The 16,126-nt window shown below is 50.9% G+C and overlaps 1 protein-coding gene across 1 annotated transcript in view; it reads right to left on the bottom strand.

Moving 5' to 3' along the window:
* DPP6 (dipeptidyl peptidase like 6) overlaps positions 1–16,126 on the bottom strand; it is a 757,367-nt gene that overhangs the window by 114,250 nt on the left and 626,991 nt on the right. Inside the window, 1 exon segment of the mRNA XM_021079151.1 lies at positions 7,791–7,911. Within this exon segment, the coding sequence (XP_020934810.1) occupies positions 7,791–7,911 (121 nt within the window).

Below are 16,126 nucleotides of genomic sequence, written 5' to 3' on the forward strand. Positions count from 1 at the left end.
TTGGTGAGCCCGCTCCCACAGCTACAGCAGGACAACAGCAGTGCCTTCAGGTCAGGCGTGGCAGGGGAGAAACACTCAGTGAACATTAGATATTCCTGTTCTTACTCCTGTAATAGGTAAGCCGCGGCCAGCGCTATTAGGAGGTACTCAATCTACCCCCTTGGCCCCTGCTTCCTTTACCTTTGGGGATAGGAATGTCAATAATCGGATTGTTGTTTTTGCTGAAGGAAGTATGTGCAAATGGAAATTCTTTTCTTTTTTTATGGCTGCACCTGCAGCACATGGAAGTTCCTGGACCGTGGGTTGAATCAGAGCTGCAGCTGCTGGCCTATGCCACAGCCACAGCTACGCCGGCTCCTTAACCCACAAAGCAAGGCCAGGGATTGAACCTGCACCCTCACAGAGACAATGTTGGGTCCTTAATCTGCTACACCACGACGGGAACTCTGGGAATGGAAATTCTGATGATGGTGCTGAAAGGGTGTCCAGCTGATTTCCCCTGGAGAGTTTCCAGAATCATGCATCTCGGCTTGAGGCAAAATCCTGTGTGTAGGGACTACACAGTGGGGAAGGTGCTGGCAGGGAGGGGTCTGATGAGACTGGCAGGATGGATGAGGCAGTGGAAGGCACAGGTACGGTTGGACCAGCCCGGGGGGCGAGGTGGCCCACAGCAGCCAGCTGGGTGCAGACTGGCCATCACCTTCTGCCATGCACTTGACCTCTGCCTTCCCCGCCTTAGAGCACTGCTCACATGCTGGTGTGTGCAGACACCCAGCATCTCTCAGGGGGTCAGAGAAAGCACAGAAGGAACAAATGAGACTAAATCATCTCATCACTTCTGCGTGGAGCTGAGCGAGTCCCCGCCAAAGAGCTCTGGCCTTTCCTCCGCGTGGTTTTCAAGGTAAAATCCACCTGCTCCCCAAGTCATGGTCACTAATTCTCCCTGGAGCTGGAGATGCTCATTTCACTTACATTAGATACAGAAAGCACTGTTGCTGCCCAGAAAGTCTATCACCTGGCAGGTCTGGGGGCTCTTGCAGAGGCTGCTTCAATTCAGGCACTTTGATCATTACTTTCACATTCAAAATCTTCTTTAGAAGTCATAGGTGAACTGGAGTATGAGTTTTTAAGGATTTAATGTCTACGCGTCATCAGGAAGCATGCTTTTTACAAGATCTTTGGTGCCCATAGCTTAAAAGGCTGTCAGGTGTTGGGTGACGAATGAGGGCTGTACCTCCAGCTCGGTGGCTCTAAATGCAGAAGGAAAGTTCCAGCGAGATGGTCATGTCTGCACAGACATCCCTTCCAGATGGAGGAGGAAGCAGTGCACTTCCTACCTAAACACGCTATAGACAGTAACTTTCAGTTACTGTCAGTTTTCAAAACTGATTTTGGAGGAGAAGAGACTACACATTAGTGATTCTGGTTCCTGACAATGCCAGATGAAAAAGCAAAGGAGGCACCTGCTATTTTACTAGTTTTTGGAAACTACCAGGTAAAGTAAGAGTAGTTGTAACGGCAACCGTTGTGGCTTATCCGTCCCAGGCACGGTTCCAAGACCTCAGGGAACACATACTGTCTTTACTCCTGCTTTGCAGACAAGAAAACAGACGCAAAGGGTTAAATGCTCCCCTCGGTTCGCACAGCGTTTAAGGGGTGACGCTATTATGCAAAGACAGGCACCGTTGCTGCAAAGCCCCTGCCCTTTACCACAGCTCTGACACCAGAGGGCTTTGTAAAGCCAATCACCAGCTTCTGGCAATTTCCTGATAGAGATTTTCTGGTCTGACCAAGGTTTCCCGCCATGTAAATAAGAGACGCAAGCAACGCTAACTCCAGAGAATTACCAATCTGTGGTTTGAACAGCAGCGTACAGAACTGGACTCCAAGGTCACTGAACCCCAGCCACGTAACTCACTTGAAAACTACCAGTGGGGCCAGAGTCAGGCAGAGTGGCCGTGTCAGTTCCCTTCATCCAGCACCAGGATGCAGTGTGCCCGCAATGGAAGTGCCCTAACTGGTATTTTAGAGACAGTAGCAGGAGAAGAACCCAGTGCAGATTCATACTCCAGAGTGAGTCCAAACGTGCTACGAAGTATCATCATCTCAATGCACACGGGGAGTTTTAAAAATAGGGCAAAAGGCATCAGAAACCTTTCTTTCTTTCTTTCTTTTTTTTTTTTTTTTTGTCTTTTTGCCATTTCTTGGGCCGCACCCGCGGCATATGGAGGTTCCCAGGCTAGGGGTCGAATCCAAGCTGTAGCTACCAGCCTATGCCATAGCCACAGCAACGCAGGATCCGAGCCGCATCTGCAACCTACACCACAGCTCACAGCAACGCCGGATCCTTAACCCACTGAGCAAGGCCAGGGATCGAACCCTCAACCTCATGGTTCCTAGTTGGATTCATTAACCACTGAGCCACGACGGGAACTCCAGAAATGCTTTCTTACTATAAAAATCTGGCGTGTGTCAGGTCCTCTTCCTGCTCTACTAGCCCAAGGCCAGAGCTACCCACTAAAAGGCGGAGGCCATGGTGGATCCCCAACTGGCCTGGTCTGCTTATGACACATACTGAGTGGGCTGTGGGCCGCAGAAGCATCAGCGTGCAACACAACACCCAGCTCCCCAAACACCGAATACACACACCACGACTTTAAGTGAACGCCAGCTGGCACATTCCACGGGAAATATTACTTAGCAATTTCATTGCGGGGACTTTAGAAGGACTGGGGTGATCTGGATGGACCAGGAAGAGCTCTGCGCCCCAGAGGATGTGTTTTCTGTGGAAAGCACACATATTCAAAGTCACCGCATGCACCCCCGTAAGTGCTTCTGCCACAATAATGTTTCTCCCAAACGGACTTGCAGACTTGGAAGACAAACTGGTGGTTACCAAAGGGGACAGGTGGGAGGGATGGACGGGGGGTTGGGGGAGTCGGGTGGATGGGCGGCTGGGGACTGGCACGTGCACCCTGAGGTCTATGGAACGGTTGGCCAGCAGGACCTGCCGTACAGCACAGGGCGCTCTGCCAATGTTCCGTGATAACCCAGGCGGGCAAAGACTCTGAGAAAGGATGGATGTGTGTCCGTGTGTAGCTGGATCACTTTGTTGCACAGCAGGAAGGATCACGACCTTGTAAATCAACTCTCCTTCCAGCAAACTTTTAAACAAGAAAGACCCTTTCTTCCCACGAGAGCCCGTCAAGCCCCTGCCTCCTGGAATCACCCAAATCCTGAGGCGGGGATCACACCACAAACAGGTCAGTGGAGACCCCTGCTGTATCCGCCAGGCCCCTGGCCTCGTGTTGAGGCGGCTCAGAGCCCCTCTGTGGACAGAAAACCACGAGGTCAGCAGGCCGACTCGGAGAGAGGCTTGAGGAGACAGTGCACAGCCCTGCAAACTGGCCTCAGCCTCCCCCAGGCTCTGCAGCCTCTGGACCAGCGTGTGAACGAAAGCGAGTTAGACTGTGTGCCAGGGCTCGAGGGTCAAACGGGAGCTCTAACTAACTCTAGCTTAGAAAAGCGCCAGCGACTTTGATCGCAGGCCTGACTCCAGCGTGAAGGGGCTTCCAGAGCATTTTGAGCCCGGTCTTAGGAGGCATCACCAGTGCCTCCACCTGCAGCTGCCTTGGAGGGGCCAGCTGCCCCCGCCCCCCAACCAGCCCTTGAGGGAATCCACTGGCAGCATGGCACTGGGGAGCAACTGGGCAGGGGGGCAGAGGCAGTGCAGTGGGGGGACTGTGCCCCCGCGCCCCAGGGGGAGGTGGCCTTCGGGGCCACAGGAAAGCAGCGGCAAGCTAGGGAGAACAGTGGGACGGGGCAGGGGCACAGCGGAAGCACCCTGCCCCCGTCCTCTCCTGCTTCTCTCTCTGTCACCATTGGCCAGGCTGCCTGGTCGCCTTGGTCCTAAAGCTGAGCTGATGTGGGCACAGCCGGCCGAGGGCCTTGCTCAACAACACCCCCGACGACCCCCGCTGTGCCGGCCGCCCAGCCAAGCAGGGTCCCTCTATCTGACCCTGTTTCCAAGTCCCATGAAGCTCTGGACTAGCTCAGGTTAAAATGCAGCCCTGGGGTTTCAGCCACACCCAACCAGCTGTTAAACAAACACCTTCCAGACACGTCTCAGCTCCCCGGGCACCGCAGCCCGATGACGCCAGGCTGTGCTTCATGAACGCTCCTCAAGTTCCCTGCCACCAGCCCCTCTGCCGGGTCCCAGAGGAGTTGAGGGAAAAAGGGCTTGTGCACACCTGGGCAGAGAGGGGTCCTCAAAGGAGCCCGCCACCCCCCAGTTCTGTGCGGGGGGACAAGCCACTCTGCGATGACATCACTGAGTGAGGAGTACGCATACGCCTGCGCTGGCAAGAGGTCCGGATGTCCCATGGTTCCGTGGAAACGTAATGACCTCAAGTCTCATTACTGAAAAATTCCTGCCCCAAAGTTCCGCGCTGAACCACTCCACCTCACGTGCTTGATGGCAATGATGACATGAAACTAACATAAACAGATAGAGCGACTGAAGATTCAACCAGCTCTGTGACACTGGTAACAACGACCCCTTCATAAAAATTTGGACAATCCAGCTCCTTGTCCATATGCCCACCTGCTAGGAGCCTTGCCAAACGGCTAAGACTTGCATGAAAGGGCAGATTCTCAGTAGAATTCTCCTTTGGAGTGCTCAGAGAACCCTAGGAACATTTTAGTTTTAGTTTCTGCATAGCCCAACTGCAGGAAACCTTAAAACAACTGTAGGACATTTTAAAGCAGTTCTTAAGCTCCCATCAACATCGAAATTCTCTGTAATGGCATGGCATTTGCCTAGAAGAATGAAGTAGAGGCACGCCTGTTGTTTATCAGAAGCAGTGTGTGGCCCCCCCAGAAGGCAGGGAGTGGGGAGAATCAGTGAGAAATGCGGTCTGAGTTTGCAGGCAGAGCCCAGGGCGCGTTCCGCTGTGGGGGTTCGGTCAGTTCCACGGGGAAGCTTCCTGCAGAGTGTATGTATAATGGTGGGGTTTCCTGGCAGCCACCACGTCTCCTCCCTCCCCTCCCTCAGCCCTCAAATTCTGACATGGTCAAAATGTTTAAGATCCTTTTTGGGAAACAAAACAAATCGATAGGGCATTGGCCAACAAGCCTGTGGATGGCAGGGTAGTTTCTTAGAACAAACATCTCCAAGGCACTCAGGTCCCCTGCAAAGGCGTTAAGGCTATTTTTCTTTCTAATCTTTTCTTTTCCTTTGTTTGTTTGTTTTCCTTTTTGAAAGGAGCATCTGGCAGTGAGACAGTTAAGTCACAGCTTAGAAAAAGGCAATCTTCAAAGTGTTACCTACATATTAGCAAAAAAGGAAACGAGCTCCCCCAGGGCTCCCAGGCTCCCAACTTCAGAAATCTGAGCATCAGCATATATAACCTTCCAGGGAACAACACTAAGTAGATTAAGCTGCCACATCAACGTGATTGATCTAGAATATTTGGGGCCCTGTTATCGCACCAACATGATTTCGTGTAAATGCCTTGAAGAAAAACTTCTTTTCAGTGGATTGGCTAGAGTGAAAGCTTACCCTGAACTGCAAGGCAATCAGCTTTTTATTTTATTAGGAAGATTCTCAAAAAAGATATTCTAAATCTCCTGGTGATGGATTTTTAAAGGAGATTATACCTAGAGCAGGTCTAGGCCCTTCCAGCTGGGACCTAGGGGCCCTTTCTCTCTTTGGGGGCCACCGGGTTGGCACTGCACTGATCCCTGGAACTCGGGGCCTGCTGCTCCGAGGGCTGTTTGTGCAAAGAACATCATAAGTACAGCAGACAATGGACCGTGTCCATTTCATTCCAGTGACATCCCGGTGTGAGGCCAATAAAACCTCAAATCGATTTTCCTGGGGCCCAAAGGCAGCTCAGAACCTGGACTCTTGGGTGCTCTGAGCGGCGGCAGCACCTTAGAATAAACACGGGCTTCCAGGGAGACCATGCCCAGGAGGGCAGCTTTGACAGGTGCGCAGGCTCCATCATTCTGTGAGAAAGCCAGCTGCACAGAAGTCAGGAGGTGGTGGCCTCTGGAAAAAGGCTCAGGGGTCTTTTCTGAGTGGACGGAATGTCTTGATGGACCTACATTGCGTATGTGTTTGTCAAACTCATCAAATCATGTCCTCATGTTGCGCATTTTATTGTATACGGCTTACATCTCAATTTAAAAAAATGGGGATGAAGTCATAGAACCCTGTGCCTCAGTGACTTCTGTGAAATTACGATGGGAAGTAAGACTAAGCATGCATGTGTCTACCTGCTTTATACCTTAGGGTGCATGAAGCCCATGCAGGCAACATGCCAGCTCAAGAGAGGCATAGCACAGTATTTTCTGGGCTTGATCCGGCCACTACATCCCTTGATGCCCCCTTGACCCAGCAGCCTGGTGAATTCCGGCTGTGATCCGTGGTCTCAGGCTGGTAGGCTGAGAAGGACACAAGCCCTTTGTCGGCACAGTGCCAGGTGTGGAGGCATCCTGGTCACACCGGCACTTCGAGGAAGGGAACCGCCCTGGACTTGAATAGTGACATTCCCCAGGACATCTGCCCAGACTCACGGAGGCTTGGGACAATGACCTCCCCTCCCCATGCCTCCCCCAGGAAATGCCCATAACAGCATTCATCTCAGAACGCTGCCACGACGGTGCTATGGACTGGATGCCTCATAAAATTGTTCTTGAAGCTAAAGTCCCCAAGGGGAAGGATGGTTTCTGGAGGTGGGGCCTTTGAGAGGCTGATGGCATCATGTGGGTGGGGCCTTCCTGACGGGGTTAGTGCCCTGCTGGGAGGATGAAGAGACACAGCTTCCTTTTTCTCTTTTCCTCTGTCACGTGAGGACACAGGGGAAGGTGGCTGTCTGCACACCAGGAAGGGAGCCCTCCCCAGACCCCAGATTCCCTGGAGCCCGGATCTGGGGATATCCAGCTTCCAGAACTCCAAGAGGCAGACATTGCTTGCACTGCCCAGTCTGTGGTGTTCTACAGCAGCAGCCAGAACTAAGGCAGTGGGGAAATGAGGTCATAAAAAGCAGAACAGTGCTTCGCTTAGCACTTGGCACCTAACAGCAATCAATACACGATGGTTATTGCTATAACATAAGTTCTTATTAGCATGGAGACGGATTATAAATGTTTAAGAAGAGAGCTGCTTGCTCAGATTTTTAATTATTTAATAATGCATGCCGCCGGAGTCCTCTGGCACCAGAGGAAACCCAGTGGTAGAACATGTCCGATGAGGTGCATGCACTCAGGCCAACAAGTCACTCTGGCTTCTCTCCAAAGCTTTAGCCTCTTATTTCGGTTCCAGCTCTCCCTTCCTCAGGGAGAACCAGGCCTCCGACCTCTCAGAGAGGGAGCCGGAAACCTGGGTGTTTGCGATCCTGACTGTTCCCAAAGTCACCTCCCAGCACAAGGAGCTCCCCAGGGTAGCACCACCACCTCCCGTCTTTCAGGGAGGAGCTTCGGTTGCAGAAAGCCCTGCACACCTGGCCACCAGGTGAGTGCTCAACTGCAGGCCATCGCTAGCCACCTACTGCTCCCCGGTCCACAGTATCTTTGTGATTTCTCAGAACCTCAAGAAATCGGATTTTGATTTACAGCTGGAGTTGAGGAAACGCTACTACTAACAACCCCAATGAAGTAGCGGCAGTGGCCTTGGGAACCATGCAATCAGAACCATGCCCCTGAAAAACCACGCCCAGACCATGCCCCCAACCACGCCCAGAAACCTCGCCCCCAAGAAACCACGCCCCCTCACGTGTCTCTCATACCTTCGTAGAGCCAGTCACTGAGGCCGTTGTAAATCACACCTTCCTTCCCAGTTGAGACCACACGGATGGCCTGCTTCCCCACATGCGCACAGTAGTAGATGTTGTTTTCAAAGATGAATATCTAATTTGGAAAAAGAAAAAAAAAACAGAGAGTCAACCCCAGAAGTGCTGACAAGTAGGGTGTTCTTAAAAAATCCAAAGCCAGCAATGTGGTCTGCCTTTTCCCCATGGGGTTTACTTGATGGAACAAACATGGTCTCAGGAACATGTGGGGTCCCCCCCACCTTCCATAATCTACATTTAAGGTCAATCAAGCCTCAGATTTCACCGAGTTCACCCATGTCATCATTTACCGTTACCGGACAATTCATCCGATACTCCTGGGAACGTCAACATCAAATTGCATGGACTATCGCAGCAACTGCGTTTTTCCTAGCAATGACGACGGGTGTGCTGGGAAACTGGAAATCTGAGATTCATTCACTCAATATTTATAACACATCGTTTAGTGGGCACCTACGCTGTGCCAATCACAGGAGAGCAGCGTGACAGATGAGGGGGGACCTGTCCCGAGCTTTTAGTCTATTTACAATCCCGTAAAGAAGACCGACTTTCACAGGAAAATGTTCTGCCGGGCACAGTGGAGGTCTGGGAACATGAACAGTGCTACCTACCAATTTAGGCCAAAGGACAGGCAAGGATGCCCAGAGAAAGGGATTGCAAATTTTATTTTTATTGTGGTGAAACCTCCACGACACAAACTTTGCTCACGTCCCCACTGTGAAGGGTACAGTCCTGCGGCATGAGGTGCAGTCACACTGGGGTGTATTCACCACCGCCATCACCTCCTGAACCCCTTTCATCTTGCAAAATCAAAACCCTGTCCCCATTAGACACTAACTCCCATCCTGGAACCCAGCACCCGGCAGCCACGTTCCTGTGCTTAGGAATCTGACAATTCCAGGGTCCTGGTACCGAGAATAGTAGTGTTTCTCCTTCTGGGTCTGGCTTATTTCATGGAGCATCATGTCCTCCAGGTTCGGCCATGCTGTGGCAGGTGTCAGGAGCAAGTGCGTGCTAGGGTGAGATCTGAAGATCCGAACGGGGAGCAGGGTGAAGAAAGGGGCTGAGGAGTTAGATTCCACAGAGGACACAGCTTAGGGGACACCAGAGGCAAATGTGGGCTTGGGAAGCTGCCCGGGGTGAGGGGTAAGAACAGGAGTGGAGGCCCAGGTACCAGCTCCCAAGGGTCTGTTCCAGGGTTAGAGGAAGGCAGGAAGCCCTTGGTGGGGGCTTGAGGAGGGGAGCAACGTGGTTCTAGGTGGGTCTTCTGCAGCTGAGGCCACAGCTATGTGGGCGAGGAGGAGGACCCAGGCACTGAGGAGCTGGGGATGGAGACCACGGAGGGGGACCAGCCGAGACAGCGGGTCCAGGACCCCCAAGCCTGGGAGGAGGCAACGTGGTCCTCGGGCCGTTCCCTGGGGCAGCTGGGGCCCCATGTGCAGTGGAAGATGTCACAATTCTGACCGTGGGGCACAGAGTCCTGGGGTGGGGGAGGAGGGTGGCACAGGTCAGGGGATCTTGGATTAGACACCTATCGGAATGACTGGAGGAGCTTTGAAAAATCCGACTGCCAGGTCCGAGAGCCTGTGATCAGCCTGGGGTGTGGCTCTGGCGCAAGAAACACCCTGGCGGGTCCAATTTGCAACCACATTTATGAAGCAGCGGCCCGGAAAAACCTAACATCTCCTGAAGCTCTTAAGGTAAAAATCAGCCTGCTCTGGAGGCGGGGATCAATTCTGCCCTGTGTTTTTTATTTCTAAATCCTCTGCCTTCATCCCCATGAGCAGTTCAGAACACGATGCAAATATTCAACGTCCATGAAAACTGAGCTACGAGGACCAAGAACAGGACTCAATCAGCTTAAAAAAAAAAAATTCTAAAAAATACCATCAGGTCATTTAAGAGACCAGAGAGAAAGAGTATTTGCAAACATAGGAAACAGTGCAGATAATGACATTTTAAATTGAAGATGCGGAAAGGGCAGTTCCTACAGATGGTTCTCATGGAAGAAAGGTGACGAGAGCTCCACCAAGCATTAGCTTTCTGCTCAGGCTTCCTGCCTTTTAAAGTATTCTCTTCAGCCAGAAATGAGCTGGAAAACTTCCAGGCACAAGTATGCATCCTAATTTCATTTCAGTAGTTATTCTTACAAGTTTGCCTGAGGGTAAGTTGTATTATGAAGTTTTAACTTCTTTTATGTATACTAAAGCCCCCAATAAATTTTTGAGTCAAATAAGACCATAGCCAATTAACATTTTGAATAAGGAAAATGTGCTATGATAGACATTAAATCCCTTTTCACCTTGGCTTTATTTTTAATGGGAGGAAAACAAAAGCAAACAACCTGCAGGGAAGAGGGCGTTTTGCTTTGAAGATGTTTCACGTTTTCCTTTGGCATTCAGGTTAAGATATCTGAGTGGGAGTTCCCCCTGTGGCGCAGTGGGTTAAGAATCCAATTGCAGGGGCTCAGTTTGTTGCTGAGGTGGGGGTTCCATCCCTGGACTGGTGCAGGGGGTTAAAAGATACGGTGTTACCACAGCTGCGGTGGAGGTGGCAGCTGTAGCTTGGATTCAATCCCTGGCCTGGGAACTTCCATAGGCCACAGGTGCAGTCATAAAAAAGAATAAAAATATTTAAAAAGGGAGTTCCCATCATATGTTCAATTCTTGGCCTCACTCAGTGGGTTAAGGGTCTGGAGTTGCCATAAGCTATGGTGTAGATTGCAGATGCAGCTCAGATCCCATGTTGCAGTGGCTGTGGTGTAGGCCTGCAGCTGGAGCTCTGATGCAACCCCTAGCCTGGGAACTTCCACATGCTGCAGGTACCACCTAAAAAAAAAAAAAAAAAAAAAAGATATCTGGGTAAAGGATGAGGAAGGCACCTTCGAGTCTGCAGGGATGCCAAGCACTGGGCGGGCAGGAAACCAGGCCCCTGGCAAGATCAGATACTGGGGCCGTGGCTGAGTTTTTGCTTTTCATACTTGGCTCTGCACCGGGGGCTCAGCCCACCTGCCCATCAGTCAGGTTCTGTTTCCTGTGGGAGCACCACACCTTCCCAGGGGTGGCAGGTGACCTCTGAGCAGCGCCCACACTGCCCGTGTCCCTCGCCTGCCTGCAGGGCCTTCTCATGCCTTCACTCGCTGCCTTGATCCCAAAGGAGCAGCTCTCCCGGCCCCCACTGTCTCTTCACGGATTTATCTTCCACACCGCTGTCACGGTCAGTTAAGCACCACTTTTGCTTGGTCCTTCTGTTATATATCAAGCCTGAAATGGCTTTCTATGAACTCTGGGGCAGAGTCTGCGTGTCTATTCTATTCTGGGGTTCAAGGCCCCCAGGATCCAGGTCTGACCAGGTCTCGCGCTGACTCTTGCCGTACTTACTGAGAACACAGGACACACGGGGGCACAGGGGTGTGTTTGGGGGCGGGGTCACTGGCCCTACGAAATTCACATTTATATAAGTGAGTCTAAATCCCACACAGCTCAGCCCAATCTAGACCTCGCAAGGGCATCTGCAGCCCATGTTCTAGGGGCACAAGGACATGCTGGGGACCTGGGCCAGTGCTGGGCTACTAGGTGCCTCCGTCTCTTCATCTGCCAACAGAGATAAATGTATGACAGGCAGCAGGGCATCTGGAGGGGGCTGTGGGGTCCAGACTGTCTCTGGTTCAAGTCCTCGATAGGGCCCGTCCCACCTGCCCCATTCGTATCCCATGAGCAAGTGCGCCGACGACAATGTCAGGAAGCTGTCCTACTGCATTATTCCTTCTGTCACCGAGAAGGACCCTACGGGGCCTCAACAGACCTCACCTTGTCCGCTGCCTGCCTTTTGTCTGTAGGAAAACTTTGGTCAAAGAGTGAATTTTAATCAGAGACGTGAGAAAATGCAGAAAGAAAGGAAAACAGTCAAGGGAGACAAAATAATAATACTTCAGTCAATTCAGCAAGGTCAAGGACATTTAGTTCTTTCTCAAGGACTAGCGATAAAATTCCGAGCCATGTCCTTGGAGCTGTTCACCCGCACCAAGTGGAGGAAGCCAACCGTGTGCTGCCCACGAGCACGGAGACCCCAGACCAACTGGAACCAGAAGAGTGACGGCACAGACCCCCCCCCCCGGCGTGACCTCACCACCCACCAATCAGAAGAACGCCCACGAGCTGGCCACGCCCTTCCCCCCCAGACACTGTGAGACTCCTCACTGCCCCCTCCTGGCGGACACAGTTTTGAGGCACTAGCCCACCGTGGCCCCCTTTGCCTGGCAACGCAGTAAAGCCATTCTTTTCTCTGACACCCAAAACTCCGTCTCGGCCTTTGGACTCAACACTGGTAAACAGAGGCTGAGTTTCAGGAGCACTTCTTGTCAGCAAATGGTATTGAAATTCAATATATATCAGCTGAGTGAGTTCCTTTCAATCAAATGTCACCCCATTAAGGGGACCGAGTACATGGTGCTCCAAAGAGGACCACGAACACGGCATCCCGGAGTGGACCGCAGTGGACCGCGTACACGGCATCCGGAAGAGGACCGCGTACACGGCATCCGGAAGAGGACCGCGTACACGGCATCCCGAAGTGGACCACGTACACGGCGGGCCTCAATCAGCAAGTAAAAGTACTGGTTTTCACAGCCAGTTGACGATGTCTGTTTTCCACAAAATTTGCTCTTTGTCTTGATTCACCAAAACCAACTCCTTCCTTCATCTCCAGGCATTTGAAGTGTTTCTGCCATCCCTGCAGTAGCAGGTGGGAACAGCAGGTACCGAAACTTCTGCACGTCCCTTTTGCCCTGAACCACACACGGATTCTAAACAGCGATTCCTTGTAGTACAAACCAAGCAAGTGTCTTTTACTGTTCTTACAAAACTAATCACATTTTCATTAGTCTAATTTTTCTAACAAGCACCTTTGCCTAATTATGGTTGATCTATTCACAGTTACTGTAAATTCTATGCAAGTTCAAGTAGCTGGTAATTCTCTGAAGGAATGAGAACTTTCAGTTAACAGATTTTTTTTTTTCTAACTAAGGGAAAGATCTTTCAATTTCTCCTTATTTGGGGAAATATCTCCATTTTTTCCCCTACTTTCTGATTTATTAAATAGGACAAGGAAGGTGGATCTTTTACCGCGTAAGATCATCAATGTAAATATAGATTTTCATTTGCCAGAACCAAAAAAGGGATTAGATTAAATCTATTCCATTCTTGAAGCTCTTTTCCTTACTGTTGGCTGTTATTATTGCTCTTTTCCATGTAAATAGTATAGAGAAAAAGTATCTTGATATTTAGTATATGAGTTAGCTGGGTTTTGATGAACTGAGGCGTTATTTGACTTTTCTGGGAATCTTAAAAAGGTAACACAACCTCAGGTTATTCACTTACTGAGTAGAAATGTGTGTGTGTGTGTGTGTGTGTGGTGCTAATTTATATTCTCATTATTTTTAAAACTGATTCACATAGAAGACAGCAAAAGCGCATCATTTACATGTGCCCTGGGTGGTTACAACAAAGCTCAGAGACACACGGTACCAAAGGCAACCAGCTTGAACAGCTCAGTGCTGGACTAAGAGACGGCAGCACAGCTCAGGGGCAATGACAAAACTGAAAGGAGACTGGACTTCAAGTAGAAACCTAAATGCTAGCTGGGCTGCTAGCTGTCCAGCTTTGAGCAGGTAATTGAACTGTCTTGAATCTCATGTCCCTCACGATAAAGTACGAGGTTGAGGCATTCCCGTCGTGGCTCAGTGGTTAACGAATCCGACTAGGAACCATGACGTGGTAGGTTCAATCCCCGGCCTCGCTCCGTGGGTTAAGGATCCGGCTTTGCCGTAAGCTGTGGTGTAGGTTGCAGATGCGGCTCGGATCCCGAGTTGCTGTGGCTCTGGCGTAGGCTGGAGGCTACAGCTCTGATTGGACCCCTAGCCTGGGAATCTCCATATGCCGCAGGGGCGGCCCTAAAAAGACAAAGACAAAAAAAAAGTATGAGGTGGACTGGATGAGCCCTAAGATTTCCTTCATATTTAACGCTGTTGAACCCCAAAACCCCATGCATACTCGAGATCAGGAAAAGACATTCAGCAAATTAATTAGTGATGCTATTACCACACTTGTATTCAAAAGAAGAACTCTTCAGCATGGCGGTGAAATTCTATATGCATACTGAACCCCACATGCTACTGTAAGGGGGGGAAACAGATTCTTGGTATACACGTCCATTAAAATCCCCCATTATCGTGACACCCAGGCTTCTCTACCTGACCTGGTGGAGTGACTGTCCTGACCTTGAGGACACAGCCCAGGAGTGGTCACCGTTTCCTAACGCCCTGGCTTTCGGCTTCTTGTCCTGAGTTATCCATTTCCTGGCCACGAATGATTTTACTCGTATTTCCGCAATACATGGAACTGGAAAGTCCTGGCACCCAGGCCATGAAGTTCAATCCATACTGCGGACATGGAAGAGCTGGGCGGCCATGGCAGTGCCCCTGGCTCAGCAGGGGTCAGAGGGAAGCAGTGGATTCGCAGAGCAAAGTGGGTCCTTTGGGCTGTAGGTCATTCCAACCCCACTGGAAACACTGCACACAGTTTACTCACACCACCGGACACCACGCACATATCACCAGGATGCAGACATTCTGCCTCTACATCTGGCATCCCGGTCAACACGTCTCTCGGGAGAATCTGGCGAAGAGGCAAACGGAGAGGTCAGCTTGTCCTTGGGAGGCTGGTGCTGACCAGTTTCCCATCTCCATATGGTTTTCATTTCCAGTTGAACTAGAAATGTCACCTCTGCTCCCTTGAATGGTTTCATCAACAGGCCACAGAATAGCAAGTCAGAGTGACCAATTGCGGCTAATGGACTGAAAAACCCTCTGCACTCAGAACTTAATGGCTGGTCCCCTCTATACAGAAACGGACCTTCAGGTCACTTTCCATTTCTATTGCCCTGGACGCCTGGTGAGGGTAGATATGGACTCCGGGGGTGGGTGACACCATTTCTGATATGTGGCATCTGATGGAGTAGAACCGGGCAGCAGCCGTGACCTTCCCAGGTGCATGGCTCTGGTCACCTGGCACCTCCCTGTGGGGACCTGTGGGCTTGGGGGGCAGGGCATGTGGCCAGACCCACTAGTGGGGACCCTGTGTCCGGAGCAGTCACCGGGCATTGGGGACCAGGAGGAGATGGCTTTGTGGAACCCTGCAGGAGAGGGTCACCTGGGAGCACCTGCTGTCTACACCCTTCCGAGTGGACCTGCGAGTCAGCACATCTGCTTGGCGGATATAGGACCCCCGGGGGTGTCTTCAGGCAGCCATCAGGCTCCCAGGGCGGCCCACCCTCCCTGGGCTCATGGGTGGTGGGGATTCTGAGTCTCCGCTGGAGTGAAGTTACTATGGAGTGATTTCAAGAAGGGACCTACACCAGCATGAAAGAGAAGCCCCACAGAACAGCGCTGGGGGGTTGTTGAAGAGCAAACCAGCTGGCTGGGGATCCCGTAATCAGTCTGGCTGATGACGAGGTGGAAAACAGGGCAGCCAAAGCCGCCCAACTCCAATCATGATTATGTGTGTTCGCTATTATTATAGAATGTTAAAAAATATTCACAACCCTACAAGCCACACAAGGTACACAAAATATGACTGAAAATAAACTTTCTTGTATTTTATTCCCTTCTAGATGAGAGGGTGTTGGTAGGTGAGCTACAAGATCTAGTTTTAATAAAACTAAAGTCAGGAGTTCCCATGTTAGCCCAGTAGAAACGAACCCGACTAGTATCCATGAGGATGCGGGTTCGATCCTTGGCCTCAATCAGTGGGTTGAGGTTGGGGTTGAGCTCCGGGGTTGCCGTGAGCTGCGGTGCAGGTCACAGACACAGCTTGGATCCCGAGTTGCTGCGGCTGTGGTGCAGGCCGGCAGCTGCAGCTCTGATTTGACCCCTGGCTTGGGAACTTCTGTATGCCTTGGGTACAGCCCTAAAAAGCAAAACAAAAACAAAAACAAAAACAAAAAACCCCAAAGACCAAAAAAACCCTACAGTCAAAGATTCAGTTTTGCATACCCATTTAGAAAGTATATCAGAAATGCTTTCCCTTTGTCATTAAGCATTCTCTGGGACATGCCTCTTAGAAGAGAAACCATAATGTATTTAATGCTGTCTCTCTTGTTTGACGTCTATTCTGTTTTTTATTACAAGGCAGACGCTATTGCGTGCATCTCTGTGCTTTGCTGCGTCTCCGACGTCTCCCTGGGATAAACTCCTATGGATAGAGATCGGGAATGGC

Source organism: Sus scrofa, chromosome 18, assembly GCF_000003025.6.
Source record: "Sus scrofa isolate TJ Tabasco breed Duroc chromosome 18, Sscrofa11.1, whole genome shotgun sequence".
NCBI classification, from domain to species: Eukaryota; Metazoa; Chordata; class Mammalia; order Artiodactyla; family Suidae; genus Sus; species Sus scrofa.